The sequence below is a fragment of the Delphinus delphis genome, chromosome 17 (assembly GCF_949987515.2).
Source record: "Delphinus delphis chromosome 17, mDelDel1.2, whole genome shotgun sequence".
NCBI lineage: Eukaryota > Metazoa > Chordata > Mammalia > Artiodactyla > Delphinidae > Delphinus > Delphinus delphis.
The window spans coordinates 71468220-71496196 of NC_082699.1; the positions used below are offsets into that span (position 1 = coordinate 71468220).

The window sequence follows — 27977 nt, forward strand, 5'->3', positions numbered from 1 at the left end:
ATTTTCTCTGGGAATCTATCTGGGGCCACGCTGTGGCCTGGTCCCCAGGAGACCAAGTGACTTCCCCAGGAATCTTCTGGTTCTTCTCAGGCCCTCCCTGGGCGGCGGGGCCTCCACGCTGTTCTCCTCAGAGCTGGAGCCAAGGGACGAAGCTGAAATCCTGCCATCCTCGCAGGACGGCCGGTGGCCCTGGCACTCCTGTCTGCCAGGTGACTTGAGGCTTTGGTTGTAGAAGGCAGAGGCCAGGCATTCAGCCGCTGTCTGGTCACAGACACAAAGCAGCTTCTCACACAGGCTCTGCCCTACACCTTAGGGGGCAAGAACAGAGTAGCAGACCTGAGACACTGCAGGATGCTTGCCCCTTCCGCCCTGTTCTCCCCGCCTCCGTCCTGAACCTCTTGGTCCTGCGTCCACTGAGTCCTCTACTGGGAATATTCTTAACTTTCTCCTCCTGGTTAGCGCATACTCGTCCGTCAGGAATCCACCCGGCATCCCCCCACCACATCCAGAAAGCTTCCTCCAGCCCCTCTGGCTAAAGGGAGTGTCTTTCCTGTGGGTTCCCATCGAATCCCACCCTATGGTTCTTACTATCACAGCAGAAATACATGTATCTTTGCTATCTGTATTTTTATTTGCTCCGTCTGGTGACCCTACTTCATTTCTTGAAGGTTTCAATTGCATGTAGTGCGGGTTGGCATGCAGAACACGCGTGTGATTCAAAGGAAATAATGTATTTGAAGGTGCTCGGACATAGGCAAGCATTCTGCAAACGTTATCCTTGTCTGTGGTTTTCAAAGACGTATTTGGTCCGTTTAATGTTTTTTTGTCTGATCCTACCGCGAAGTATTCGTCAACCAGAACTTTTCTCATCACACTGACCCTCCACATCTCCTACCCTGGCCTTCACATCTCCTACCCTGGCCTTCACATCAGCCCCAGACATACTCGTTGCATCTCCACAGCAGGAGGCAGAAAGAGGAGACATGGAAGAGCAGAGTGGGCCCAGACTTGAGCCTGTTCCCCAGAGCAGCTCTGCACTTGGGCCCCTGTGCCTTATGTGGGGTGGCCCGGAGCAGGCTCCGAGATGCCCTTATTTCTCACAACCCGACACCTGCAGCTGCTACGGGACACGGTGCTCAGGGCTCACAGAGGGTCGGAACCAGTTCACAGAAGCCCTGTAGGAGTTTGAACGACACACACAACCTTCCTGGATTCAGTGAGACCAGAGGGATGAAGGCGCCTTTAGCTGAGCAGGTGGGACCTCAAGGCGTGATTGCATCACAGACAACGATCATCTGATCCTGTCACTCATGGGTTCTAAACCCACCCCTGGCTTCTCACCCCCTAGAGGACAAAATGTAAATGTTTCAGCCTTGGGTTCGTGATCTGGTACCTGTCTCGCCAGCCTCACCTTGCATCACCATGGTCCCGCGACTCCCACTATCTCTTCCCGAAATACAGAACCACGTGTCGTTCCCAAACTGCCAGGAGTTCCCCAAAGGCCACAGTCTTTCTCTTCCTTTTTCTTGGAACACCCACACCCAGCACGGCCACCTGGGAACCTGTTAACCTCTTGGAAAACCTCCTTCACTGCCCTTCTAACTTCTCCCAAATTCTCCCATCCTGGCTGCCATATTCCACGGGCTCAAAACCCCTTTCACCACGGTCCTGGGCACCTGTACCACCTTGTAGCAATACTAATGATAATAGAAGAGTCCCTTGCTTGTCTCTCTTCCTTGCGGGCTGTGAGCAGTTTGAGGCAGGGATCATGTCTGTTCACTGTGTTCCTAGGTCCCGATGGAGGTTTTTTGGATAAGCAGATAATTGGGTGAATGAATGAATGAGTAAGTGACATGTAAAGCACAGAGCTCCCTCCTGGGAAGTGAGAGGCACACACGATCCTCCAAGGCCGGGATTCCTGGAGGCCGAGGGAGGAGGTGGCACTGAAGCCTCAGCCTGGGGCTTCCCCAGATAAACAGTGAGGGTGAGACAAACCCTCTCAGGGCTCTCGAGAAATGCTATAGGGACCATTTCCTTTTAAACTGCAAAGGGTAAGGGAAATACATCCACTGATGTACATGGGGAAGTGCAGCCAGAGAATGGAGATGAAGCCAGTTGTAAAGCAAGCCCAACAGAGTGAGGCTCCTGAGGGTGGGGCTGTTTCCAAATATCCCCCCTCCCCCCTCCCCCCCCCCCCCCCCCCGGCCCTGAATGGCCATGGAGGCACCTCTGGCTTCCACACCTGGGAGGAGTGGAGATGCAAGCCCACCTCCTCCTTTAGCTGGAGACACTCCCCTTTTTATGGGCTTCCTCAGGGGACCTCACTTGGGAAAAGCGTTCTGCTTCTCAGGAAAAGAGACCCACTGGCTCAGTGAAGACTCGGTTCTGGGTCTGAGGCTCTATGGTTTCACAGTTCCAGCCCCAGTTCTATCACCTCCTTCTACCTGTGTGGTCTTGGACCTCAGTCGCCGCCTCTGTAAAATGGGAAGTCTCGTGGTGCTACCTCATAGGATTGGTGTGAGGATGAACTCTGTTAATACACATGAAAAACTCAGAAGAGCACGTGGGAAGCACTCAGTAAGCATGGCTAATTTACATCATTCCCCGTCTGCTCTTACTGGCTCTGTGCCTTCTGTCAGCTGACTTAGCCTCTTGAACTTGAGTCTCCTTCTCAGTGGAATAGGAGTACTAATGTGTGCCTCAAAGTTAAGAAACGTTTTAAATCACATTAGAGATGAACAAGTGCTTGGGAAAGCATCTATAAGATGAGCTGTGGTCCTGGTGCTGACTTGAATGAAAGAACAACCCACTCTGCTGGCTCACAGCACTTACACTTGGGGGTACCATCCACGCATACCACTGGTGGCCGAGGAAGCCTCTCGAGCAGGCAGTCCAGCCTTCTCACCTGCTCCAGGCAGCAGTGATGGGACAAACAGCACCTAAGAGCAAGGAAAATCGCTTACTGCCTAGAGCCCCCAGCTGTCCCCAGAACTCCCTCCAGGGCTGCTTATCCCATACTCCCTATATTGATGAGAGAAGCCAGTGCCTCCTTTCCAGTGCCAGTGGACTCATTTATATACATCCCAAGGGCCACCATGTATGGTTGTTCAGGTTGTGGACTGCACAAGGATGCCACATCTAAGGCAGTGTCCATCACACCGGATGTATCTTACTCTTTTTTAAAAAGCTTGGTGTTTTTATTGTGACTCTGTTGACTGAAAAGATGGGTGACTTGCATATTTATTATAATAATTTTCCAAAAGATGGAAATAAAGAGTCTTGAGGAAGGGTACCACTTCTAGCATACCATATGGGCTAAAAATAACCCACTGCCTCCAACCTTTTACATAATAGAACAGTTAACCTCACATCCATAAGGTACCCCCTTTGTCCATAGCCTTAAAAGAGAACAGAGTAACTATCTCGAACGTAAATAAAGAACTGCATCTAGGAAGGTGTCCAGCAAAGAGCAAGACCTCAGGAAATAGATGAGAATGGATCATGTTCTTGCTTTTTAGACCCACCCATCTGGCCTGATAAAGCCTCACAGTGTGCCCCCAGCTGATGGACACCCCGAGGGAACTTGTGATGGCTCCAACCCATAGGGGGCTACAATTGCTCCTTAATCCTCTCTTTTCAACTCTCCCCTGTCCTTTAACCACTCTCACTCGGTCCTGGAGGCCACAGCCGGAGGCGGGGTCAGGCAGACTTGTGGCTTTTCGGTAGTGCTTGTGCTTGACCACGTATGGGCTTCACCACCCATTCCATGGTGCCGGCAGTCGGAGGAGGAACCATCCACCTCTCATGTCACATTAGCCTGTGTGGGATGAGAACTGCAGCCCCCATTCTGCTGTTGTGATGGCCGAGCCACTGTCTTGTGTGGCATTCGGCTGGGGTGGGTGGCGGTGGATAGTTTATATAATAGTTAAAATCTAAAGTCAGTGAATCAGAAATCATATATGATCCAACTACCGTTGAAAACCATTCAAATGTCTCAGGATATAAAGTATGCATGGTTTGGAAAAGACACCGTTGCAGAAAATAATATCATTTTGACTAACCCTTCCTTGTTCAAGGCTATGGCTTTCCATTTTTCCATTTCTTCCTAATGGATGTCAAGGAAGCTGTATCATAGCTCACTTGCTGCCTGGTCAGATCTCATATTTTTTGTGAAATATGGTCAGTAGTCAGGAAGCCTCTTCAACAGCACCCATATTCTTTCCATAGGGTTCAGCAGAACGCAGTGACTCCTGCTACCTAAACTTCTGTTTTGCCTTATCTCACTGAGTGCTGTGGACTCAGGAACAATCCTTAAATGGTTCTCTGTCTTGGAGAGTAGAGGGCATGTTGTCAAGCCCCATGATGAAAACACAGTGATTCCACAGTGTGGTATACACTTTGCTAGAATAAAAACTTCTTCACTATCACCTGGTGGGAGGTAAATTTTCTGAAGTCTGCCTGGGCAGCAGAGCCCCTGATTTCCCGGAATACCCTGCAAAGGTTGCATGATGGGGCGGGATGACTGTGCAGTGGAGACAGGAGAGCTATTGTGGAGGTAGGTGGGTGCGTGAGTCATACAGCCGTGCAGACACCATGTGACCTGCAGTGGACATGTTCCATGTTCCTGCCAGTACTGTATCCCTTTGTGTTAACTACAGTAAGACTCGTCTTTTTCACTCTCAGCTATAGTTGTTGATTCTCCCCTGGCAAGCCCAACATCGGAGGCGGACATACACAATTTCACTAGAGCTCTAACTGGCTGTGAACTGCGTGAGTTTAGTCTTTAAACCTTATCAGTTCTGCTCTCAGCATCTTCCTCTAACTCATCTCCAGGTTGAGTTCCCCATCGTTTCCTCGGTGTCCCCACTGCATTTGTTACAGCAGGTGGTACTTTGTTGAATTGTCCATGTCTCTCACTCAGCAACGTCCCATGGGGCAGAGGCAGTTTGTTTTAATCCGCTTTGTTTAGGTTTAATCCTTTTTATGTCTCCAGCACCTTAGCACAGTGCCCAACACAGAGCAAAAGCACAATAAATGTAGGCTGCATGCCTATATAAATGAAGGAATAAATTGATGAATGCATGAGGTCAGTGAAAATTCTTCCAAGAACAGTAGGTAAAAAATTTGACAATTATGCTTAAAAGTTGTTGAGAAGCTCATTTCAGTGTGTCATCCTGCAGAGCAAATCAACTAGGGACCCCAATTCTACATGCTGCTCATTGCAAAATAGGCAGATTTGGGGTCTTCTGAAGTGTCTTTGCAGATTGACCGTCTTAGAGCAGCTGGGCAGTATTCGTGGTGGAGCTCTAGGCCAAATCGAAAGATCTGGGTCTGCCCGGCTCTGCCCCTTTGTGGCTGAAGGACCTCAGACAGGTCAGCCTCGGAGCCTCAACTGCTCATCAGGAAAATGGGACCATAATGGCAACAGGCCCTCCTGAGTGAAATAATGCTACTCGGCGAGCTCTCTGTGAGCCCGAAGCGATGTCCGACATCGAGGAAGGCTATCATCTCTCACTGCAGCATCAACACCGCCCACCTGCCATCCTCACCCGGCCGTACCTGTCCAGAGCGTCCCTTGGCTCGCCTTGTCCTTCCTGCCCACAGTAACAGCCGTAAGATTCAAATTCCTCCGGGCACCGGGATGTCAGACAAAAGAGCATCTCTCCAAGCTGTGGCATCACCCAAGTGTTGCCCCCGCTTCCCAGGTGCAGGAAGGTGAACCTGTCACAGGCTGATGAGAAACAAGGACTCTCTGTCTCTCTGTCTCTCTCTCTGGCCTCCTTCTCCTCTCCCCTCCTCAGCCTGCAGCTTGTGCTAAGCTAGGCGAAAGTCCACAGTGCAAACTCCATTGTCCTCAGTTCGGAGGGGGAAGGACCACGAAGCCGGAGGCCTGCACAGGGCTCCTCCCCAGCCCCCCTCTCGAGAGCCTTGCATGCGTGGAGGGCTTGCCCAGGCATGAGCAGAGTCCTCCTGTGTGTCCCACTGGCTGTGGCTGCTTGCCGGTGCGGGGCCTTTGCCAAGGCACCCGAGGGAGGAGTACCATCCCAACCCAAGTGTTTCATTCTTTCCAGCAAACCACGCTGCGCATGACGCCAAGCGCTTTCCTTCAGGGTCAATAAGAGCGACAAGAGCCCTCGGTCAGGGGTTCATTTCCCCGGCTCGGCCTCCAGCCGCTGATGGCTGCAGGCTCATCTGCCCGCTCTGAGAATCGAAGTGCTCAAGCGGCAGGAGGGATGGCGCCTCCTAGTGGCACCAAGTGGGACAGTCACAGTACGATGCGGTAGCCGAAGGGGCTTGGTTAACGACTTCACCAGAGGATCCCGAGGCCGGGAGAGGACAGACATCTCTGCCTGCTTCTGCTCACCTTTTCCAGATGTCTCCTCAGGACCACTTCTGACGGATGACACAGCCAACCCCAGAGATTTAATGCCGGCAGGGACGATGGTTACACCTTTAGCTGTGGCAACAATCTCTGCAGACCCTGAAAACACATACCTTTATGGTCCATATCTGAAAAGTGGTTCAAGAGGAGGTTTGCAGATGGACATGTAGTCAGGGCCAAATGCAGACAGAGCATCGGGAGAGTGTCTTCAAACTGGGTCTGCAGGCATCAGGGCAGAGACTCGGGGATCCATGGACACTACGTGAGAATTTCCAAATTTCCTGCGATAACAAAACTGACAGGACCCCAAGCTAGGCCACCTGGATGACATCTCGTGGGCGAGAAAAGTCATAGCTTCTCAGGCCTATATTTGTGCTGTGTTTACCATCATGAGCCTGCCGAGCGAAGGTCCATGATGATGCTCGCGGGTGAAGAGATAAAAAGAATGGTGGAGAGATTAAGCCAACTCACAGTACTCAGGAATGCAGACTCCTCAAAGCACTGCATCAGCTTCTCCTCGTACTCAGAATTAAGTGCGAGGTCCTCTCCATGGCCGTCAAGGCTGCCCGTGATGTGGCTCTGCCTGCCCCATGCAGGCTCCCTGGCACTGTCTGGATCTCCCTTTGCTCTCAGACCTCAGGCCCACCAGCTCCTTTGGCTGGAGGCAGAGAGGTCTCCAACCCACAGGCCAGATCTCCAGCCCAGTGTGGTCCAGACCAAGGGAGCCTCAGTAGGCTCTGTGCCCACTCATCTGCTGACCCAGGCTCAGCTCCCAGAGCTCTGGGTAAGACCTGGGCCTCTGACTTGCAGTCCTTCCCCAAATCCACCGTATTGGTTTGCTTTATACATCTGGGCTTCTGTCTCAGAAGCTCAACACTGGTCCTCATGGGTTAGAAGCAGCCCTTTAGTAGTTCTGTCGTAACCTCAGTCTCCTAGGTTTAGTATCCTGCCCAGCTCTCCAACCCCACAAAGGTGAATCAGAGGGAACAGTGGAAAATAATGAGCTACCTTTATTTTCTATTAAAAATGGGTACAGGATTTTTGTTTACTTGGTTTCAAATAATAGTAGGCACTATTGGCCCCTGGCATGTGCATATGAATGTAAATTGGTTCAGTTTTTCTCCAGGGCAACTTGGCAACATATTGAGAGCCCTGAAATGATTATACCTTTTATCCAGCAATTCAACTTCTAGGCATGTATCAGAAGTGGATGGGCATAAAGAAAGTGCATATCTATTATTTATAATAATAACACATGTTGGAAATAACTGGTTAAACAATTTATAGGATTCCATACAAGAAACCATTGCACAGCCTCTAAAACTCATGTTACAGAAAAATATTTCATGTCAGGGGAGTATCTTCTCATTGTATGAAGTGATACAGTGCAGACTGCAAAACCGTGGCTGCCAAGTGGTCTCAGATTCATTTTATTTATGTTCACAGATGTGCTCACTGTGGGTTGGGGCAGACTGGGGGAAAGCATCCTCAAATATTAAAAGTAGCCATTTTTATAACGTGGATTTAAATAGACAGCTAAGTACAGTTTTCTGTATTTTTCTAAATGCATCTCTTTAGCAGGTAGGTTTCAATATCTTCCTACTAATGGATCTATTTTCTGATTGCACTTGTCTAATTTTGGGCTGGGGGATATAAAAGTAAATTGGCTTCAATGATTTCTTTCATTCTGGGGAACACACTTGCTTTCATAAATATATGGGGGACAACAATATATACAACATATACAAAGCTGAGCACGCTTACCTGGAGAAGGTGTGGCCCTTGCATCTTCTGTGTCTTCCTGGACTTGGCCTGGTTCTGTCCCTAGAAGAAGAGAGAGGGAGTAGGCATTAACTCCAGTCTGTCCCATCTTGGTCTCCAGAGGCAGCTGCCATCCCACTGAGCCCAGGAGGCAACGTGCTCCTTGCTCTACCCCTGGTCGCCTCCCAGGAGAGCTGTGAGGGCAGGGTCCCTGCTGAGCTAAAAAAACCCCAGACTCAGGCTTGCTGATAAACACAGTCACAACTTGTCATGCTAGAAGCAGGTGAGGCTGTTGAAATACTTTGAGAAAGCAGACTTCTCCAGAATTTGAATGAAAATAAATAAACATAAAAATCGCATTTTTTGAACAGAGGAGAATAAGGCGGCAGAACTGTGTGATTCCAGTTGCTTGTGGTGTGGCTCTAGGAAGGCTGCTGAGCCCTGGTTTCTTTGTGAAATGAATCTGTTGCTGTTTAACAGTCACTAAGCTTCTCGTATGCTGTAGAATGAGTGTGTGTTTCCCCCCAACCCAGATTCATATATTGAAACCTAACCCCCAACAGGATGGCATTTGGAGATGGGACTTTGAGAGGTGATTAAGTCATGAGGGTAGATTCCTTGTGATGGGATTAGTGTCCTTATAAAAGGGACCCCAGAGAACTCCCTCATCCCTTCTCCCATGTGAGGACACAGTGAAAAGGTAGCCAGCCGTCCATAACTAAGAAGTGGACTCTTACCAGAGCTTGACGATGCTGGCATCTTGATCTTGGACTTCCAGAGCCATGAGAAATGAATGACTGTTGTTTATAAGCCACCCAGTCTGTGGTACTTTGTTATAGCAGCCAGAATGAACTAAGACTTACTACATGCCATAGACAGCACTCAGTGTTTGGATTACATTAACTCAATAACAACCCCGTGAGTTAGTACTACGCTCACCCTCCTTCACAAAGGAGAAAGGGGACACACTTGCTCAAGGTCACGGAGCCAGGAAATGGTGACATGCAAACCTGGGCCACCTGGCTAAAATTGACCCACTTAACCACTATGCTAGGCTACTGTTTTCCCTTCTGGCTGTACCCCAGAGAGCCAGAGGTGGGAACTCCAAAATGCTTAGGAAAGGAAGGAACTGCCTTAACTTCAATGTGCCAAAGACCAAGTTTATGATGATGTTATGTGAAAATCAGCCTTTGAAATTTCCTGATGTGCACACGAATGCTCAGCAAAGAGAGAAGATCTTGGCAGTTCTAAGCTGGGGCAGATGGTTCTTGTCAAAGGCAGAATGTACAGATTCAGAACTAAAGGAATACTAAGCTGTACTACCCTGGGGAAATGACCCCACCTCTCAGAGCTCCTCCTTCATCTGTAAAATGGGGATAACAGTGGGCCTCTAGGGTGAGGGAAGATTAACTCAGAGAAGGTGCATAGGGGCCTAGGAACCCGCCGACACATCGGAGGTCCTCAACAATGTCACTGCGTATTAAGCAAGGAATCCATTTGTTTACTTAGTCACTCTTAGTATTAGTAAACCGTTATTATCAGTTATTTATACTTATTAATAAAGGAGCCATGGTTGTTAATGACCACAAGCAAAGTAAATATGTTAATTCTTCTGATGACATCTCGGTCTAGATATTTTTAAGTAGGAGGTTGTTCTCTGTGAATCATTATTGTATAACAGAAAGCCTGAATGAAGTCTGGGGTTAGAAACCAGTCTACAAGTCACTGCTGAATGACAGGGCTTTTAACCTCCCAGAGCCCCAGTTTCTGATATAATCTGCAGAATGGGTATAATAATATTTCCTCCAGGCCATGTCAAAAACTGGTCACCAGAACTGAACACAAATATTTAGATGGCATTTCTCCACTGGGTTTCTTGCTGTCCTCCTATGTAGTCCCCTCTGCTTACTTGTCCTGGAGAGAATGGTCAGTCGGGCAGCTCTGGTCTCAGCTGCCACTGTGAAAGGAAACCACCACATCTCAGTTACCAACCCAGCTCAGCACCTCAGCTGGGCAGAGGAGAGAAGGCCCATGGCAATCTGATCAGAGTATGTCTGGAATGTTGTTGCACCATTACTTCCCAATTCAGTGGACAAGAGGCCAGATAAGGGCCAGTGCTGTGTTTAGGCAAAGAGACCAGCAAATGACCGCTTTGGGAGAAAGGGCCATTATTTCCCCTGGTTGGAATGGCTTTGTTGGGGAAGGCAGCTGAAGAGGGAGTTCAGGTCTAGAAGTAAGGATGGAGACAGTGGAAGCCTCAGATCTCAGCCCTACCACCCAGCTCTCGGCTTGGACAACTTCTTTCTCCATCTCAATGTACCATCTCAATATGGAGGTTACAGCAGTTATTTCATAGGGTTGTATGAGCATTAAATGAGATTATGTATTTTAGGCAGGTCGTCCAGTATCCTGCATGTGATTTGACATTGTATGCGGTTTTTTATAGTCACACTAGAATTTTTGGAAGAAGATGCTGGCCCAGAATCTTCCCATGCTCTGTCTCATTCTCCGGTCACCACAACGGACCGGGATAATCATCCCTTTCCAGGGATTGGTAAACTATGTCCCTGCCCTCAGCCCGTTTTTGTAAATAAAGTTTTATTGGCACCACAACCACACCCATCCAGTTACAGATTGTCTATGGCTGCTTTTCTGCTGCAGTGGCAGAGTTGGGTAGTTGCGACAGAGATCCTCTGGTCCACAAAGTCTAAAATATTTACTATCTGGCCCTTAACATAAAAAAATGCTGATACCTGCTTTATGCAAAGGGGAAATTAAAGCTTAAAGAGCTTAAACCACGCTTCCCAAGTCACACAGATGAAAACTAGGAGAGCAGGGAATCCATCCCAAACCTGCCTGACTCCAAAACATAATTTCATTCCATAATGGTGAGAGAACAACTACAAACCCCAGACCTTTTCCTCACAAACTGTCCCACCTGCACCTGCGTGATTGATTTTTGAGCCCGCATTCAGGCTGCCCCCTCCTCTGAGGGCATTTGTGGTCACTGCCTAGGTCATGGATGCGAGGGGGTGAGCGCGTGTGTGTTGGGGAGCGAAGATGAGAGTGTATCCCCTCACTTCCTCCCGTTGGACTCTAGACTCGTTGAGGAAGCTTATTTACTTTGAGTCTTTTCCAGGGTTGTGCCACAAAGGGATGATGGGATGATGGTTCAGGCTGAAGAAAGTGGAAAATGTACGAATTTGGGGTTATTTTGTGATTGTCTGGTGGGGCCGTGAAGCCCGCAGCTTATCCTCAATTTAGCAGGGACATGGCCACTGCCAGTCATGCTGGGAATGGCTGCCGGTTGGAAGCAGGGTGTGTGGTGGAGCTTTGGTTTGGTGTTGGTGCCATTTCCTCTTTTCTCTGGACCCGGTCTCCAAGGCACGGGCTGTCCGGAAGCCGTTGGGGCTGACACGCCCTTGGACATGGAGGATGGCTGGGGGTGAACACATGAGCCTCTGCTTTTAACCTGGCAGAAGCAGCAGCAGCAACAGCAGAGGAGAGCGATATGCAAACTTGCAGAGCGGTGGGTGTGCAGCGGGATGTCCCTGAGGTGAAGAGTTGCCAGATTTAGCAAATAAAAACCCAGGATGCCCAGTTCAATTTGGATTTCGCATGAACAAAAGATACAATTTTGGTAGAAGTAAGTCCCGTGCAAATCCTGGGACATACTTATATTAACGAAGTATGTGGTGTTGATCTGAAGTTCAATGTCAGATGGTCGAGGGCGGGGTCTGCGCTTTATCTGACAATTCTCCTAAGGTGGGACTAGGAGTGTGGGAGAAAGCTGAGCAAGTAGAGAAGAGATTTGGCAGTCAAAAGGAAGTAGGAGGGGTTCTAGAATGTTCCTGAGGCAGTTCCATTGTAAGCCCAGGCAGGGAGCACTTCAAGGGAGATAATCCCAGCAAGCAGGCAGCTGGCACAATCAAAACACGGCAGAAAGAGACTCACAGACTTTGAAAACAAACTTATGGTTACCAAAGGGGAAACGTGGAGGGGGGATAAATTAGGAGTTTGGGATTAACAAATATACACTGCTATATATAAAATAGATGAACAACAAGGACCTACTGTAGAGCACAGCGACCTCTACTCAATACTCTGTAATAACCTACACGGGCAAAGAATCTGAAAGAGAAGGGATATATGTATATGTATAAATGAATCACTGCTGTACACCTGAAACTAACACAACACTGTAAATCGACTATACTCCAATAAAAAAAATTAAAAAAAGAAAAAAAAATAAAGCTACTCTACCAAAAAAAAAAAAAAAACAACCCACGGATATTTGGGTTCCATACCAGTCCCCCTGTGTTCATCTTCTCCTGAGAGGGCCGTCAGGCTGGAGTCCGTGGGCTCCACAGGGACCACTGCAAAAAGAGGCCCCAGGAGCAACGAGTGAGGGATGCAAGTGCCAAGGGTCCCCAAGGACAGGCTGGATGGCTGGATGGGGCAGGAGGATAAGGGGGCTGTAAAAGACGTTCCCAGAAGGGCTGCTTGTCCTGCCTCGGGATACCTCTGCCTCTCGCACACCGCGCAGGACACAGGGGTGCCCAGCAAGGCCCCCCCTCGGGAGGGACTCCAGCCAGGGCTGGGTTCTGGTGGGGAAGGCGACACTATTGGACACAGGCTGTGGCGATGAAAGGGCTGCAAACTCCGAAGGTTTTTGCCTATGGAGTGTGGTCCCAATTTGAGAAGACCTGTGTTCAAAGGGAAGGCAGATGGCAGAGAGAAAAGGGCGCTGACTCAGAACGTCCATAGAGATACAACCCACACGCACACACGCAGCCATACACACACGTCAGCCTATACGTGCCCACACACAAACCCACACGTGCACACACGCATACACACTCATAGGCGCGGGCACACCTGCATCCACGCACACACAGCCACATCGGCTTCCTCTTTAACAAATACTGCAGTGCTAATTCTGAGAAAGAGAGCCCGGCCCCAGGAAAGGAGGGATGGTTGGCCGAGGTGCACCTCGAACTTCCCATCCCCGGGTACCCACAGCATTGGGACTGAAAGATCGTGGGAACTTTGGCAGACAAGGAATGATGGGCATAAACTTAACTCTCACTTTTTTCATAAGATGCATGTTTTAGAGTCAGAATCATCCCTTGCTTAGTTCAGTAGACAGTTATAAGGAGGCTACCCTGTCCTGAAAAGTGACACACGAGAAAACAGCTTCCCCTTCAAGGAGCCTCACCTGGATCCAGGCAGCTCCTTGTGCTGCAGGCTCTGGGGGGCAGAGGAGGGGGACAGCCGGTCTGTTCCCGGGAGGCCTCAGTGGCCAGGAGCGCCCCCAGCCGGGAGGGGCCTTGCCCCGTCTGAGCACTGGACCCTGTCCTGCTTACAACTATAGGCCAAGAGAAAGAACCTGGGGTCTCCGTCCTAACTGGGTTAAATTCACACCTGTCTACGTAGAAAGGGCCATTTGACTCTGGGTGTGAACTGAGTTTATCAGAAGTAATGGCGTCTCCGGCTGGGGGATGTGGGCACGCCTTCAGTGCCATGGGTCACTCCAGCTTCGGTGAGGCAGGCCGGGTGGAGGAGGTGTATCCACCCACTCCCATCAGTAGCCGGAGCCCTGTGGTCCAAACAAGAGCAGCTTCCCGAGAAGACCTTACCTCTGGGCAGAAGTGTCAGCAGCTCTTTCCTGCTGGTTGTCTCTGAAGAGGAAGCACATGAGAGAAGTGGTTTTGGAGAATGTTAGAAGGTGCTGGACTTGGCATCTGAAGAAACACAGCTACGATTGGTCCCATACCAGCTCCCGCCGCAGATCGCCATCCCCACCGCTGATGCAGGGCCTGGATCTTCCTACCTGGAGGCTGAGCCAGACAGAAGGACGTGTCCAGAAGGTTCAGGGAAGAGTTGATGCCGGACTGAGCCAAGCACTCCATGGCAGCCTTGTCACAGGAACACAGCAGGTGCCCACAAGCGTCCCCGGACTCTACACAGAGCGAGGGCAGAGCAGACCGGAAGAGCTCACTGGGAATCCTAAGAGGTGGGGCAAACTCTAAAACTGACTCCCGCTCTGCCCCCAAAGCCCTGATTCTCTTGCGGTTTTCTTCATCTCATCCACGCCAGCTCCATGCCTTCAGCCGTGTGGGCCCAGCCCGGGAGCCATAGGCGCTCCTTTTCCCCTGCACTTACACCCGATCCACCAGGCCATCCTACCGGCTACTTGCAACCTATTTGAGTCTGACATGCGTCCCCATCTCCACCCCCGATCACCCCCTGCCTAGGTGATTGACCTCACTGGCCCCCCCGCCTCCTGCCCAGCTGCCCAGCCTCTTCTCACTGAGGGGCCAGAACGGTCCTTTTCAAACCCAGGTTTCAAACTATACCTTTGTGTGTGTGTGTGTGTGTTCAGAACTTTGAGCAACTTCCGCACTCAAAGTAAAAGCCACTGCCCCCTGTTCCTTCTCAGACCTCACCTTCTTGCACTCCTCCCCCGTCTCCCCACTTCTGACCCACTGTCCCCCTTGTTTCTGAAACACCAGGCGCCTGGGGTCCACCACAGCTGCTTCCTCTCTCTGCTCTTCTCCTGAGTAGCCACAAGCTGGCATCCCTTCTCTCAGTCTGTGCTCAACTGTCACCTTCCCAAGGAGGCTTCTCTTGACTTTCTTATTTAAATAGGAACCCACACCCCAGCCCTCCCTATGCCTTTCCTCTGATTTATTTTCTTCCGCAGATCTTAGCATTATCTAACGTACCGTATGATTTGTTTCTGAGATTTTCGGTGTCTGACAACCAAGAGGAAATTCCAGAAGGCCAGGGTACCCCCAACACGTAGGCGCTTGTCTTACACTTGGTGTAGGTGCTCAGCGCGCGTGAGTTGAGCGAGTGAATGAATGAGTCATGTTTCTTCGTGTTCACTGTGTTCCTCACCTTGTAACTTACACCCTTCCTGATGCTCTGAACTCCAGTCAGTCCATGTGACCTGGACTGTGGGACCAGTCAAACCTGGGTTCAAACTCTGCCTTAGCCACTTAGCAGCTATGTGACTTTGGGCAAGTTATTTAATTTCCCTGAGCTTTCCTCGCCTTGTCTGAAAACTGGGGATGATGACCCCCATCTAATAGGGTTGTTCGGACGATCAGAGTTGCTGTGTATAACATCCGTGGCACATAACAGGCACTCAGAGACGGTGCCCTAATATACTGCCCCAGCTTGCCATGGTCCTCTTCCCTCAATGCCTTTGCCTATTCTTCTTCTGCCGGGATTGTCCAGAGACATGAAATAAAATTCCTGGAGTCACCCAGCTAGTAACGTGGAGGGCTGAGATTTGACCCGACGTGTGTGCCTGATTCCTACAACCACACCAGCCTTATTCATCCCTCGTGGACTCAACTTCTGTCACTGAGTTCTCAACAGATACCAGTCACCATATTAACTGTTTTACACTTAACATTGTTTACATTTCTTAAATGTAACATTGTTTTACATGTAAGCATTACTTAATTTTTATAGCAAATCTCTGAAGCAGGTTTTCTCCTCCCCATTTTGAGGTCCCAGTTGTTAAGCAGAAGGTCAGGGTATTCCCCCTAAATCATACAGTGCATAAGTAGTAAGCTATTTGCTCTTCTCAAGCGGCCAGGCTTGGTACGAGCATAAAATTGTAGATCAAATAATCTGCTGAGCAGCTATTGTTTCAATTCAAAAAGAATTTGTTGTGCCTCTACTCCATGCAAGGTACAGATGCCATAGATCTGGCCCTTGTAGGGCTCCAAGTATACACAGTGATGTTGCCAACGGTGATGGTGATGAGGGTGGACCCTGGGAGCCTGGGCCTACAATCTCTGAACTGTCATTTCTCAGCCCAGCCTCCTGGGACACCTGGAGATGCTTACCACAGGTGATACTCTTGCTGACACAGTTGACATCTGTGCTAAGCTTGGCGGGGTCTTGCAGACAGTCGATCTCAGCAGCCTGCTCGTAACACCTGCGATGCTGGAAGCAACAGCTGTGGCACGATGGGGAAGGGTCAGGGTGAGAGTGTGGGTTAGGGTCAGAAGAGGGGCAGGCAGCACATGATCACTCTGTGTCTCTGGCTGGTTTCTGGCAGTGGCCTTTTCCAAATACTTAGGACACACACACACACACACACACACACACACACACGATATTTGAATTGTATTACACACACACACACACACACACACACACACACGATATTTGAATTGTATTACCTATGCAGCAGTTGCTATTCTTATGAGCATTTACATATGTGAAAAGTGAGACACATAAAGCTCTGTAACGTGCCAAGGTCAAGGTTGATCACAGAGAGAGGCTGACACTAAACAAGGGAGTCAGGTGGCGCTTGCAGTGCACGCAGCAAGCAGTGGAAACCAGTGTAAAGCAGAAGACACACAGGCAGCTGTATGGGCAAGCTACTAAGTTCCTCACATTACCCAGCTCCTGAGAATTTGGGGGAGTCAAGAGAATGTCTGTAAAGGCCCTGTCATGTGGTCGACACTCGATAAACTAGGGCAATGTTTTTGGAATCTGGCGTGCAAGTTCGAGGTGGAAATAATGTGTCCTCCAGGAGTCTGGAAATTCCCACCTCCATCACCTCCAACGTGTAAAGTAATTGGAATTGGGTAGGCCCACCATTCTGCCAGTTCTGGCCATCAACGCTTTGATCATTCAGACAGGGATGAATTACTGCTTCATTTCTTTGACTTCTAGGTTTGTGGGTGTTTTAATAACTAAAGGAAATGGTAAGGGAGGACCTGAAAGGAAAACATATTCCCAGAAATGGTTCTGGCACTGTGCCCCGAACAGGTTCAGCCTCCCCCTTTCTGAATGTCAGCAGGCTGGCTTATGGTCCCAGAAACGACACACTGCCCTTCTGGTGCAGAAACAGCTTACACCAATGGGAATCCTTCCCTATCTCCTGGGAGTCTGCGTAGATGAAAGCACACACTTTATCACACTGGATTTGGGTACAAATATAATACCAGTGAGGTGCAGACATGGTCCTGGAGTAGGGGTGAGATGTGGGTTCAATTTCCTGGTTCCACACTCCTGTTGCTGCTGCAGTTACTATAGCTCCAATTACCACTATTACGACTACTACTTCCACTACTCCTACTGCTGCTAGTACTACTACCAACACCACATTACAGTTTTGTTAGTACTGATGCTATTACTACTATTATTACTATTACTATTACTACAGCTACAACTATTCTACTACTGTTACTACTACTACCACCACCACCACCATTACAGTTTTATTAGTACTGATGCTATTACTATTATTACTATTACTATTACTACAGCTACTGTGACAACTATTCTACTACTACTGTTACTACTACTACTACCACCATCACCATTACAGTTTTATTAGTACTGATGCTATTAATCCTATTATTACTATTACTAAAGCTACTGTGACAACTATTCTATTACTATTGTTTCTACTACCACCACCACCATTACAGTTTTATTAGTACTGATGCTATTACTACTATTGTTACAATTACTACTACTACAGCTACTGTGACAACTGTTCTACTACTACTGTTACTACTACTACTACCACCACCACCATTACAGTTTTATTAGTACTGATGCTATTAATACTATTATTACTATTACTATTACTACAGCTACTGTGACAGCTATTCTACTACTACTGTTACTACTACTACTAACAGCACCACCACCACCACCAGTTTACTAGTACTGCTGCTGCTGCTCTCACTACTGTTATCACCACTGTTACTATTAATACTACTATAGCTACCTAGACAATTGTTACTACTAATGTTGTTACTATTACTACTACTATTACAGCCTGACTATGACTCCCACAATACTATTACTACTATCACTACTACTACTACAGCCCTACTAATATTGTTATCAATCGCAAATACTCTTGCAGACCTAATAAGCCAGGCAAATCCCAATCACTTTAACTTGTATTTGCTCATGTAATCCTAAACAATAACTCTAGGAGGTAGGTGTTATTATTACCGCCATTTAATAGATGAATAAATGGAACACAAAGAAGTAAAAGAACGTGCCTAACATCACAGAGTCCCTTAGGAACAGAGAATTGGAGGTACTGGGTTATAGGTGATATGCATAAAACTCTAACAGATACCACCAACTTGTCCTAATTGACCCTCCTGCTACCAGTAGCTACTTGCCATATCCTTGCTAACCCCGGATGCTTCTAAGATTTTAAATTTTATTGCACACACCCACATACACCTGCACACACAACGAAGCCAAGGGAGTTTTCCGCATCTGTGCTCCGCCCAGGCCTCAGCCGGGCTTCCACGAGCTCACGTTTTGGTCGTGCTCACCTGTCAGACTCGTCCACAGGCAGCCCTTCCATCTCAAACCTGCAGGCACAGCCGTAGTCTTCGAAGTCCCGGGGGCAGAGACCAGCCACACACTTCATACCATTCACGAACTGGAGCAGTGCGGGGAAGTTGGTGAAGACATCCTGCAGCCAGGTGAAGTGAGAGCCCAGGCAGTCTGGGGAGGGGAGGAGGGTGCACCAGGAGCCAGAGTTGAGGAGGGAGCCCCCTTCTCGGGTGGATGGTGCCTTATCACCTACTAAGCACCTGCTGTGTACTTAGGACAATTCTAGACAATTGAAGGGAAGCAGGTTTACTAGCCGTGGTCCCTGTTGGTTGCCCACCTGACAGCCATTCATCCCTCTTCCTTACCAACAAAACTGAAAAGCACTCAAGGAAGGTAACCTCCTCCCCAAGTCCCTGGGAATGTTTATTAGTCATTCTTGGCTCATCGTGGTAATCCCATGCTTCCAAGACAAGGGCTAGTCTAGGGCTGAGCATGAAACCCAAATGTGACCCCAAAACCCTAAGGGTGAGACTGTTAGAAGCTTTGGGGAAATACTTCTTTCTTAATAAAGCATAAAGGCATGTAAGAGGGTCCTTCTGAGCTACACCTTTCTCCTTCCTTGAATATGGGGAGGATATGTTGGCTGGAATTGCAGCAACCACCTTGCAGCCATGAGGCCCCAAGCCTAAAGCTGAAAAACTATTATGTCCAGGGTAGCAGTGGGGTAATATAGAACAAACCTGCTGGGTCTCTGATACCTGTGCTGAGCTACTGCACCAATGCTGGTGCCTTCAGATGGCTTATGTGAGATCATTAAATGTCTTTATTATTTAAGTCACTATTAGTTTGCTGAATGGATCCCTGATGATAACAGTCCTGGCAATAAAGAAGTATAAATCAGTGCAGGAAGAGAAGGGGTACAGACACTAATAACTTGCGGGCACCTGCTGTGTGCCAGAAACTGTGTTAAGTGCTTTATTTTATTTTTTATTTTATTTTTAACATCTTTATTGACGCATAATCGCTTTACAATGGTGTGTTAGTGCTTTAAATAGTACAATAGTTAAAACTGATGGAGTGAGTAATGCTTTATAAAGCTTTCATTTGGTCTATGATCCCATAAACTTCTTGGGTTTTTTGTTTGTTTGTTTGCTTGTTTTTGGCAGCACCATGTTTTTGGCAGCCAGATCTTAGTTCCCTGACCAGGGATTGAACTCGCGCCCTTGGCAGTGAAAGCTCGGAGTCCTAACCACTGGACCACCAGGGAATTCCCCCCCATAAACGTCTTGTTAATCCTGTAAGGCAGATGCTATTCTGTCACCTCCTCCCTTTCATGGGTAAAGAAATAGAAGGTCAGAGACATGCCCGAGGTATCCACCAGCAACAATGACTTATCCTAAACAAAAATGCTCTTGCACACAAAACTGGCAAGAAAACAGTATCCACCTTTTTGACTCTACAACTCGTGGTCGCCCTCTCTGCTCTCTGCCTTTCTGATTGGATGATCGTCAGGTGCTTAATGAAGTGACCCCATAGCACCGATTTAAACACACAGGGTCATCGTGGGGAGCTTGGGGAGATCCAAAGTTGTTTGTGAGGACCACGTCCACCTCAACTGTTCACTGCTCTTCTAGTTTCTTCCTACCTCATTCAAACTTCCCTTCCCGCCTTTTGTTTCCACACAGCCTTATCAGAAACATGAATACATGGTTCTACGCTGATGGAAAAAGCCACCCTAAGGTGTATGTGTATGTGTTTATAGAAACATGCATTTTCATTCAAGAGCTTCCAGGGCACCTGCACTTAGTCATACATACATTTTAAGTGCAGTTTTACGCGCAGCATTGTCTAATCCCATAGCAGTCACCTTGCTCATGTCCATCTTACTATAATCTTATTTTGGGTACTTTTAGTCATCAGTGATGGGAATCATCGTAATGCCGTGCGATTAACAGTCAAATGATAGATACATAACTGATCAGTGGAATGCTTCTTAAACTTTATGTATATTCAGTAGTTGAGAAGGAAAAGTAAAACCACTTTTGTGGAAGGGGACTAAGCTCTGGACTCAGAGGAGTCCTTGTCCCTTCTGGCTGTGTGGCTTTCGGCAAGTCCCTAACTCCTTTGGCTCAGTTTTCTTGCCTGTAAAGTAGGGATGCCATTCCCCTCCTGGCCAGGTTGAGGTCAGGATGAATGAAGGAAGGACAACGAAGCCACCTGGCAACTCAGTGACTCACCGTGCGCTAAAGGGTACCACTACTCTCATCAGGACCAGGGTCACGTTGTTGGGAGCTTGCTGACGAGGCTGTGGGAGCTCAGAGGGCAGAGCCCAAGGCCCTGGTAATTTCCTTAGATTTCCCACACACACCCCACGCCCTGACACCTGGGGGAGTAAAAGCAAGTTCAGATTTAACTTACCAAAAATTTCGGCCACTCCTCCCACATTTTTAAACACCCCGTTGACGAAAGTCATATCTAAGTGGAAGGAAGAGAAAATAAATTAGAGAGGCTTGAGGTCTCCCCCTTTCCCTTCCCTGTCCATCCCCTGTGGGAAGAGTGAGTAAAACCCCTTCTGTAAAGATAGATTTGACCTTGGGCTAACTTTCTAGTAACACAGGTTACCATAGAAACCTGATAAGATAAAAACCGTGAACTGTGTTTCTAGACAACAATGCTCCATGATAAAAAAAAAAAAAAAAAAGGCCCGTGGATGGTGAGGTGTATCTGAGGAACTACAAACACCTGGTGGGAAGCCATCATTTTTGGGTCTCCATCCGCGTGACGACTCATTCAGGTGGGCACGTCCATCCTGGCATCCTAGAAATTATACCTATGCGGTGGTTACTAGGGGTACTGACCCCTGTGGAGAGTGAAGCTTCTAGGCCAGGGCGGGTCCTGGGGCTGCTGCACGTGAGCCCCGTTCCCTTGTACCTGAGTTGTTACCTAGGGGATCCTGGACTACTGTGTGGGTTGCTGCCAGGGCTCCTCTTGATAAAGAAGAATGGCTGGCATGGCCTGCTGGCACACAGTGCTTCCTGGCCCTGAGCCTTCTAAAAGCCAGGTGTGGCCTGTGAGTCTAAATATCTACCTGAAGAAGACCTCCTAGTGGGCATTGCACTTCCCATGGGGGTGATGCCATTTGGAGAGAGGCCACTAACATTCGTGTCTGGATGGGACTGATCACTTAGCTTGCGTGGGTTCCCGCACAAATAGTTCGGCTGACTCAGCTCACCTCTCTGCAAGGTCAGAAACGAACGCTTAACTCAGGGTTAACCTCACCAGCTAGTTCACGAGGTATTCTATTCTTCAGCGATGCCTGTATAAGAACCCATCTGAGAAATATTTACAGTCCATCACCAGGAAAACCTTCCGTTCCCCAAGGAACAATTACAGGTCCCTCCCTTCTAATAACCAGAGGACTGCAATACATCATATTTTTCTTTTCGTCCTGCCTTTTAATGCAGTCACTACATAACCCTCATTCATCAGCCCATTTACTTCCCTCTTCTAGTTTCCCCTTTCAGCTGACCTGTGTCTTTGATGAGAGTTTTTAGTGCTTTATCTCAAAGGAGAGACCAACAGTGGGTCAGACACCAGAGTAAACTGTGAGAGAGAGGCTTTTGAGTCTTATTCAAATCACTTTACCTACAAATGCCACAGCAGTAAATGGCTCTAGGGTTTATTCAGAAGGGATCGATTTCTGTGCTTCTGTGCCGATATCCTAGACAGCTTTCTATCCAGCTAGGTCTCCTAAGAAAAGATCAAAGGATGCTTACTGATATTTTCTGAGAGTCCTGGAGGCAGCTCCCATGGAAGATGTGGGGTGTCCAGAGGGTGGGCCGCTATAATCGAGGAGGAGAGCAGGGTTAGCACCAACACTGCCGCTGCCCAAGTGCTGGGCTACAGCTGGGAAGTGGTGGCCGGGATAGCAATGAGGATGCGCATAAATTCAACTCTCGACATATTTTTCTAGTACCTGCTATGTGCCAGATCTCTGTGGTCACCTCTTGAAGAAAATAAAGGAGTGGCTGGGTAACCCAGTGTTTTGTATTAGTTGGCCTTAAGGGAGTGGCTTTCTGGTTCAGGATGGGGAGATTTGGGGGCTTACCTTGAGGCTGTTGTTACACAGGAAGCATACAGTTTTAACTTATGTTGCATGTTTGTTTGGAGTTACTTGAGATGAAGGATTGGTGGAAATAAAAACAGACATGGAAAGGACCCCAAACTCCAAGTAGTTTATAACTGAGGACAGGGGTTTCCCCCAGACTATCAGCATCAAACTCACCTGGGATGCAGGCTCAGTAAAAGGTACCATCCTTGTGCCCTCACTCAAGTCTGATCCAGCAGGTCTGGAGTAAGGCTCAGAAACAGATATTTTTAACAAGCTCCCCAGCTGGTTTTAAAGTTGATGGCCTAGAAACTGCACTTTGAGAAATGTTGCTTGGGGAAAACATGATGATTTCTACAGTACCCAAATATTACCACCAACCTCAGTTAGTGTTTCATCAAGGTGGGAGGATGGACAATGGGGACAAATGGATGGGAATTGGAATCTTAGTTCAACCAGGGACCAGCTCCCTAGAGGCTCAGAGGGCTTACAGACTTGTCCACGCTCACAGTGCTTTCCCCCCTGGTTATATGCAGCATATGAGTAGCCTGAAATGTTGAAAGATTTTTGTCTTTCTTCACAAAGTGGTCAATTTAATCAGGCCCATAAGTTTGACATTGTTTGGAAACCTGCAAATCTGAAAGCCACAACGGGTTGGCCTTCAAAGAAGCAGGTTAGATTAAATTTATTCAGGAAGATGCCCCCAGTTGGCCCTGTTTGGCTTAGAGCAGGTTTCACGGCCTAAGACTATTGATATTTGGGCTGGATAATTTTCTGTTGTGGCTGTCCTGTGCATTTTGTACCCCTGGTTGATATCTGGGGGACTGCAGTGAGCTGGAACAGCTGGGATCAATCCCTCTTGGGTGCCACACTCCAACCATCCTGAATTGCTCTCAGTTCCATGAGTGTGCCCTGACCCCTGGGCCTTTGCACAGGCCATGTCCTCTGCTGGAGTGCTTTGTCCATGACTCAGCCTGGCTCAGCTACTCACCATTTAAGCTTAGTTTTAACAATACCATGTGGAAGTCTTTCCTCTCTCCCTCCCTCCATGTTGGAAGACTCTGGCTAGTTGCCTGCCCTCTGAGCTCTCATGCCCACTCCCACCTTCTGGTGACCTCTACCATGGTACTATTCATGCTGATTCTCAGGGTCTCCTTACTTGTGGGTCTCTGGCATTAGACTTTGAACACCTGAGGGCAGGAACCTCATCATAGTTCCAAAGCCTAGCACCTCATTTGGCGTACTGTTTGCTGAGTGGATTAAAGGAAACCATGAAGAATGACTTGGAAGGGCTGAGATGGGAGGCCCAGAGCCCAGTAAGGTTTAGACTGACTGTACTTGTCCAGGACAGAGAAAACAGGAGTCTTTCTTAAGACTCAAGACTGCAAACCCAAATCTCTCCAGGAGTCAGGCAGATGATTTAAACAAGTGGTCCAGTGCTGGGAGACAATAAGGATTGGTGGAGACTGTGGAGAACTTGAGAGCCCCAGGTCACAGTGGGAGGGACAGCTGTCACTCAGCCCCAGGCCTTGGGGAAGGAATCCCACAATCCAGAGCTTAAAAAATTTGTTGGAAGTCTGGAAAATCTTCCCATTTTAAACTCTTGGCTCAAATTTTAAAACAGCAACAAAAGCAGGTTGCAGGCTGATTTTAGTTTGAGGGTGAAAGGAAGATACTTTGGGTGTGTGCAGAGGGGCTTGGTGGGGTCAGTACGCCACCTAGGCCAGCCAGGCAGGGCTTGAGCTGACGTACACGTCTCAGCTTTTGGTTCCAACCACGGCTCCTCTCTGCCAGGTTCTCGGAATGGTTCCCAGGGAGAGGAGTTCCCTCCTGACTGAGCGCCACGGGCTGTACGGCGACAGTGCTCTGCACAGTGCAGGCTTTCAGACCAGGAGGGAGACTCACAACTTCAGTTCTGTTCGAGCCCTTATCACAGAGCCCGTGTAACTGCTCTGGCACTTTCTACACTGGACACAACGGCCTCAGGAACTGTTTAATTAGCATACCAGCCAACAGCTAAGAATATCTACTGCCCACTTAAGCAGCGATTGTAAAATATGGCCTGCTGGGCTTCCCCGGCGGCGCAGTGGTTGAGAGTCCGCCTGCCGATGCAGGGGACGTGGGTTCGTGCCCCGGTCTGGGAAGATCCCACATGCCGCGGAGCGGCTGGGCCCGTGAGCCATGGCCGCTGAGCCTGTGCGTCCGGGGCCTGTGCTCCGCAACGGGAGAGGCCACAACAGTGAGAGGCCCGCGTATCGCAAAAATATATATATATATATATATACATATATATATATGGCCTGCTCCTTGTTCATTACTGCACTGGTATTTCCTTTGTGCAACTGATAATAAAATTTCTGCTCTGGAGGGTGGGGAATGATCTTCTTACTGACATGGGCTAATCAGGTATGTTTGCCCCCCTACACTCCCACTTACTTTTCGGGATATCGGTGCCCACGCATTTTCATGAGCAGCTATAAAAGTCACCCTGGATTTTATTTTATTGTATTTAGTTTTATTTTTTCTTTACATGCTGCAATACTTATTCCAAAAATCTTTAAGAAAACCCTACTTTCAGCAGGGAATTGTTATAACCAGTGAACATAACGGAGAGAGATGTTTTCTCTGAGCTAATAGGAAACTGGCCAGAAGTGAACTATAGCAAGAAGATTGATCTGGCACTTAGAAAAGAAACTTTCTAGACCTAAATAGACATTTCTCCAAAGAAGACATACACACGGCCAAGAGGCACATGAAAAGGTGCCCAACACCGCTAATCATTAGAGAAATGCAAATCACAACTGCAATGAGGTACACCTCCATCACCAAAAAATCCACGAACAACAAATGCTGGAGAGGGTGTGGAGAGACGGGAACCCTCTGGCACTGCTGGTGGGAATGTGAACTGGTGCAGGCACTATGGAGGCTCCTTAAGAAACTCCAACTCCAGCAAGTGCTGCGCCCTGAAGTCTAAGGCAGTGTTTGCACAGAAGCCTCAACCCGCATCCCTCACGGCTGCTCCTAGCCAGCAGCTCAGCAGGTATTCATGGTGGGCTGGGTTCCTGGGGGACGCGGGACTCTTCTGATGGACTCCTCCCTGGGGGCCTTGCCAAATTTCCTTAGACACACCTGTGTCTGTCTAGGATGCGTTCACCACCACCCCTCCCCGGTCTGTCCTTCGCTTGCAGAGCTGTATGACCTCTCCCAGACTTTCCTGGTTGACACTCCATTTTTTTAATCACAGTTGAAACCTTTCCACACTTAATCCTGTCCTGTCATCAGAGAAGACCCAGACTTCTTTGAGAGTAGCGTGCAGGCAGAGGCCTCAAAAACAGACCTTTCCCCCTACAATGTCACGACCAAGAATTGGCGAACTGGGGAGGTGGGCGGTCTCTATGGTGGCCACACACTCACCCCTGCAAAACTGGAACTGTAGGCACGGCACATCTAAACCCATATATAAAAGGGGATGTTTGCACTTAAACTTTCTATGGTTATACTTTTTTTTTTTAACTCTAGGTGTTTGTGTTTGAAAATAAAATCTCTCAGGACAAACACAAATGTCTGTGACAGGTTATCATAACAGGATATCATGATCATTTTTAGTATCACAATGTAGTAGTAAACTAAGGGGAAACAGAGTTAAAGCAAGAAGGACAGATAGAAAAATGTTTAGTGGCCTCAATTTTATAAAGAAATTAAAAATTTTAAAAGGCATGTAAGTGGGGGTGGGAGGACGTAAAAGGACAATTTTGATCAAAGGGAGATGTATCATTTTGGAAGAAGAAAGTGTTAGACAAGAAAAGAAGTTTAAAAATTATAAAAATGGGTTTTGGTAAATGAGATTTCATTTAAAAGGAAAAAAATTAGGGAAAAACTGTAGAACATTGCACAATTTGGTCACCAAAGATGAGGTGAGTCAAGATCATAGCTGGGATCTTTTTTTTTTTTTTTTTTTTGCCATGCCGTGCGGCATGCAGGATCTTAGTTCCCTGACCAGGGATCGAACCTGTGCCCCTTGCATCGGGAGCAAGTAGTCCTAACCACTGGACCGCCAGGGAAGTCCCATAGTTGATATTTGATCAAGACCACTTAAGTTCTTGAGAAAGTTTGAGGGGCTGATACATCAGCCCCAGTTGTTCTAGCAATGGGACCCCAGTTATGACCAAAACCTTTTAATAAGAAAGAAGCGACATATGAAGGAAGTAAATAATCAATAGAAGCCCAGCACATTCTGGAAGGGGTTGACCCACTCTGTCTCAGAGGAAAGGTCCGAGGTGGTGTTTGGAAGGATTTGAACTTGAAGGGAAGACTTTGCATCTTATGGAAAGTGGTTATATTCTAATTTCAACCTACAAGCTTCTGGACGACATGCAAACCTCTTGAATTATCTCCTAACTCAGGTCCTGGTCAAGATAAACGATCAATAATATTGTGGGTTCCCTTTGCTTCACTGTCACTATTGGGATTGGAAGGGAACCACAGAGAGGGGAGGGTCAGTGGGTTGGTCCAGAGTTTACCTGAATATAGAAAAAGAAGGAGAAAAATGACAAGATAAATGAGTGATCTCAGCAACGACAGTGCCCAAGCAGTTGCAGGAAGGAAAGAAGTGATTTGGGATGTTTAGCTGCATAAATATGCAAATAAGAAAGCGCATAGGAAGGAGCCGGAAGACTCAGATTCACAGCTAAGATCCCAAGTGAACTCGGAGTTATTACGCCGGCTGCCAAGGAGCTTACTTAGATGGCTTTCAGGTTTGGTGGCATGGGCCCCAACTTTCGAATGTGGGGTTGGAAGTGTTTGCTTTTACACCAGAGATGCCTCCAGAAGGGGCAAGGGAGCTGTTGCATGTCAGGAAGGCCAACACACTCCAAGGGAATCAGCAAAGCAAGGGACAGCAGCCCCTGAGCAGCGGGGGAGGAGATGCAATACCGGGTGGAGAGGACCTTGCTAACCCTTGCCCTTTGTTCTCTGGTGCTCACTTACCCCCATCCCACGTGTCCATGCTCAAAATATCAGCTTTAATATCAGTATTAACCCTCGAGCTTATCATTCATGTTTGATTTCCACCACTCATTAGGCAAGGTGATAAAATTACTAGTAAGCAAATCAGATGGAATTTGACAAGACGGCCCAGGGTTCATTGTATGTAATTATATACTAAGCCAGAAATACAGTAAAATACCGTCACTCACCGCCTTGCGGGGCCATTAGCATTCCTACAAGCAGAAGCACGATCATGGCAGCAGAGCAAACAGTGGGGTCCTGGCATCAGCTGCAACAGCGTCCTGGGAGAGAAGTCAGCATAATATGGCAAGTGTGCTTTCAGAAACCATGACACGAGACCCCACAGGAGCTGTTTGTCCCGTGATGCAGTGCAGGAAA

At 48.1% G+C, this 27977-nt stretch overlaps 2 protein-coding genes across 8 annotated transcripts in view; one reads left to right on the forward strand and one right to left on the reverse strand.

The window, feature by feature from the left end:
• EFR3A (EFR3 homolog A) overlaps positions 1–27977 on the forward strand; it is a 181206-nt gene that overhangs the window by 100516 nt on the left and 52713 nt on the right. The gene's annotated exons all lie outside the window — the stretch shown is intronic.
• OC90 (otoconin 90) lies at positions 16–27833 on the reverse strand. Its single transcript, XM_060035281.1, has 13 exons — positions 27788–27833; positions 22261–22326; positions 20903–20959; positions 18481–18655; positions 16009–16121; positions 13977–14105; positions 13783–13824; positions 12451–12519; positions 8147–8206; positions 6365–6481; positions 5560–5731; positions 2833–2939; positions 16–308 (listed from the first exon to the last, which is right to left on the reverse strand). Exons 1-13 carry the CDS (start codon positions 27831–27833, stop codon positions 16–18), a joined length of 1446 nt encoding a protein of 481 aa, XP_059891264.1.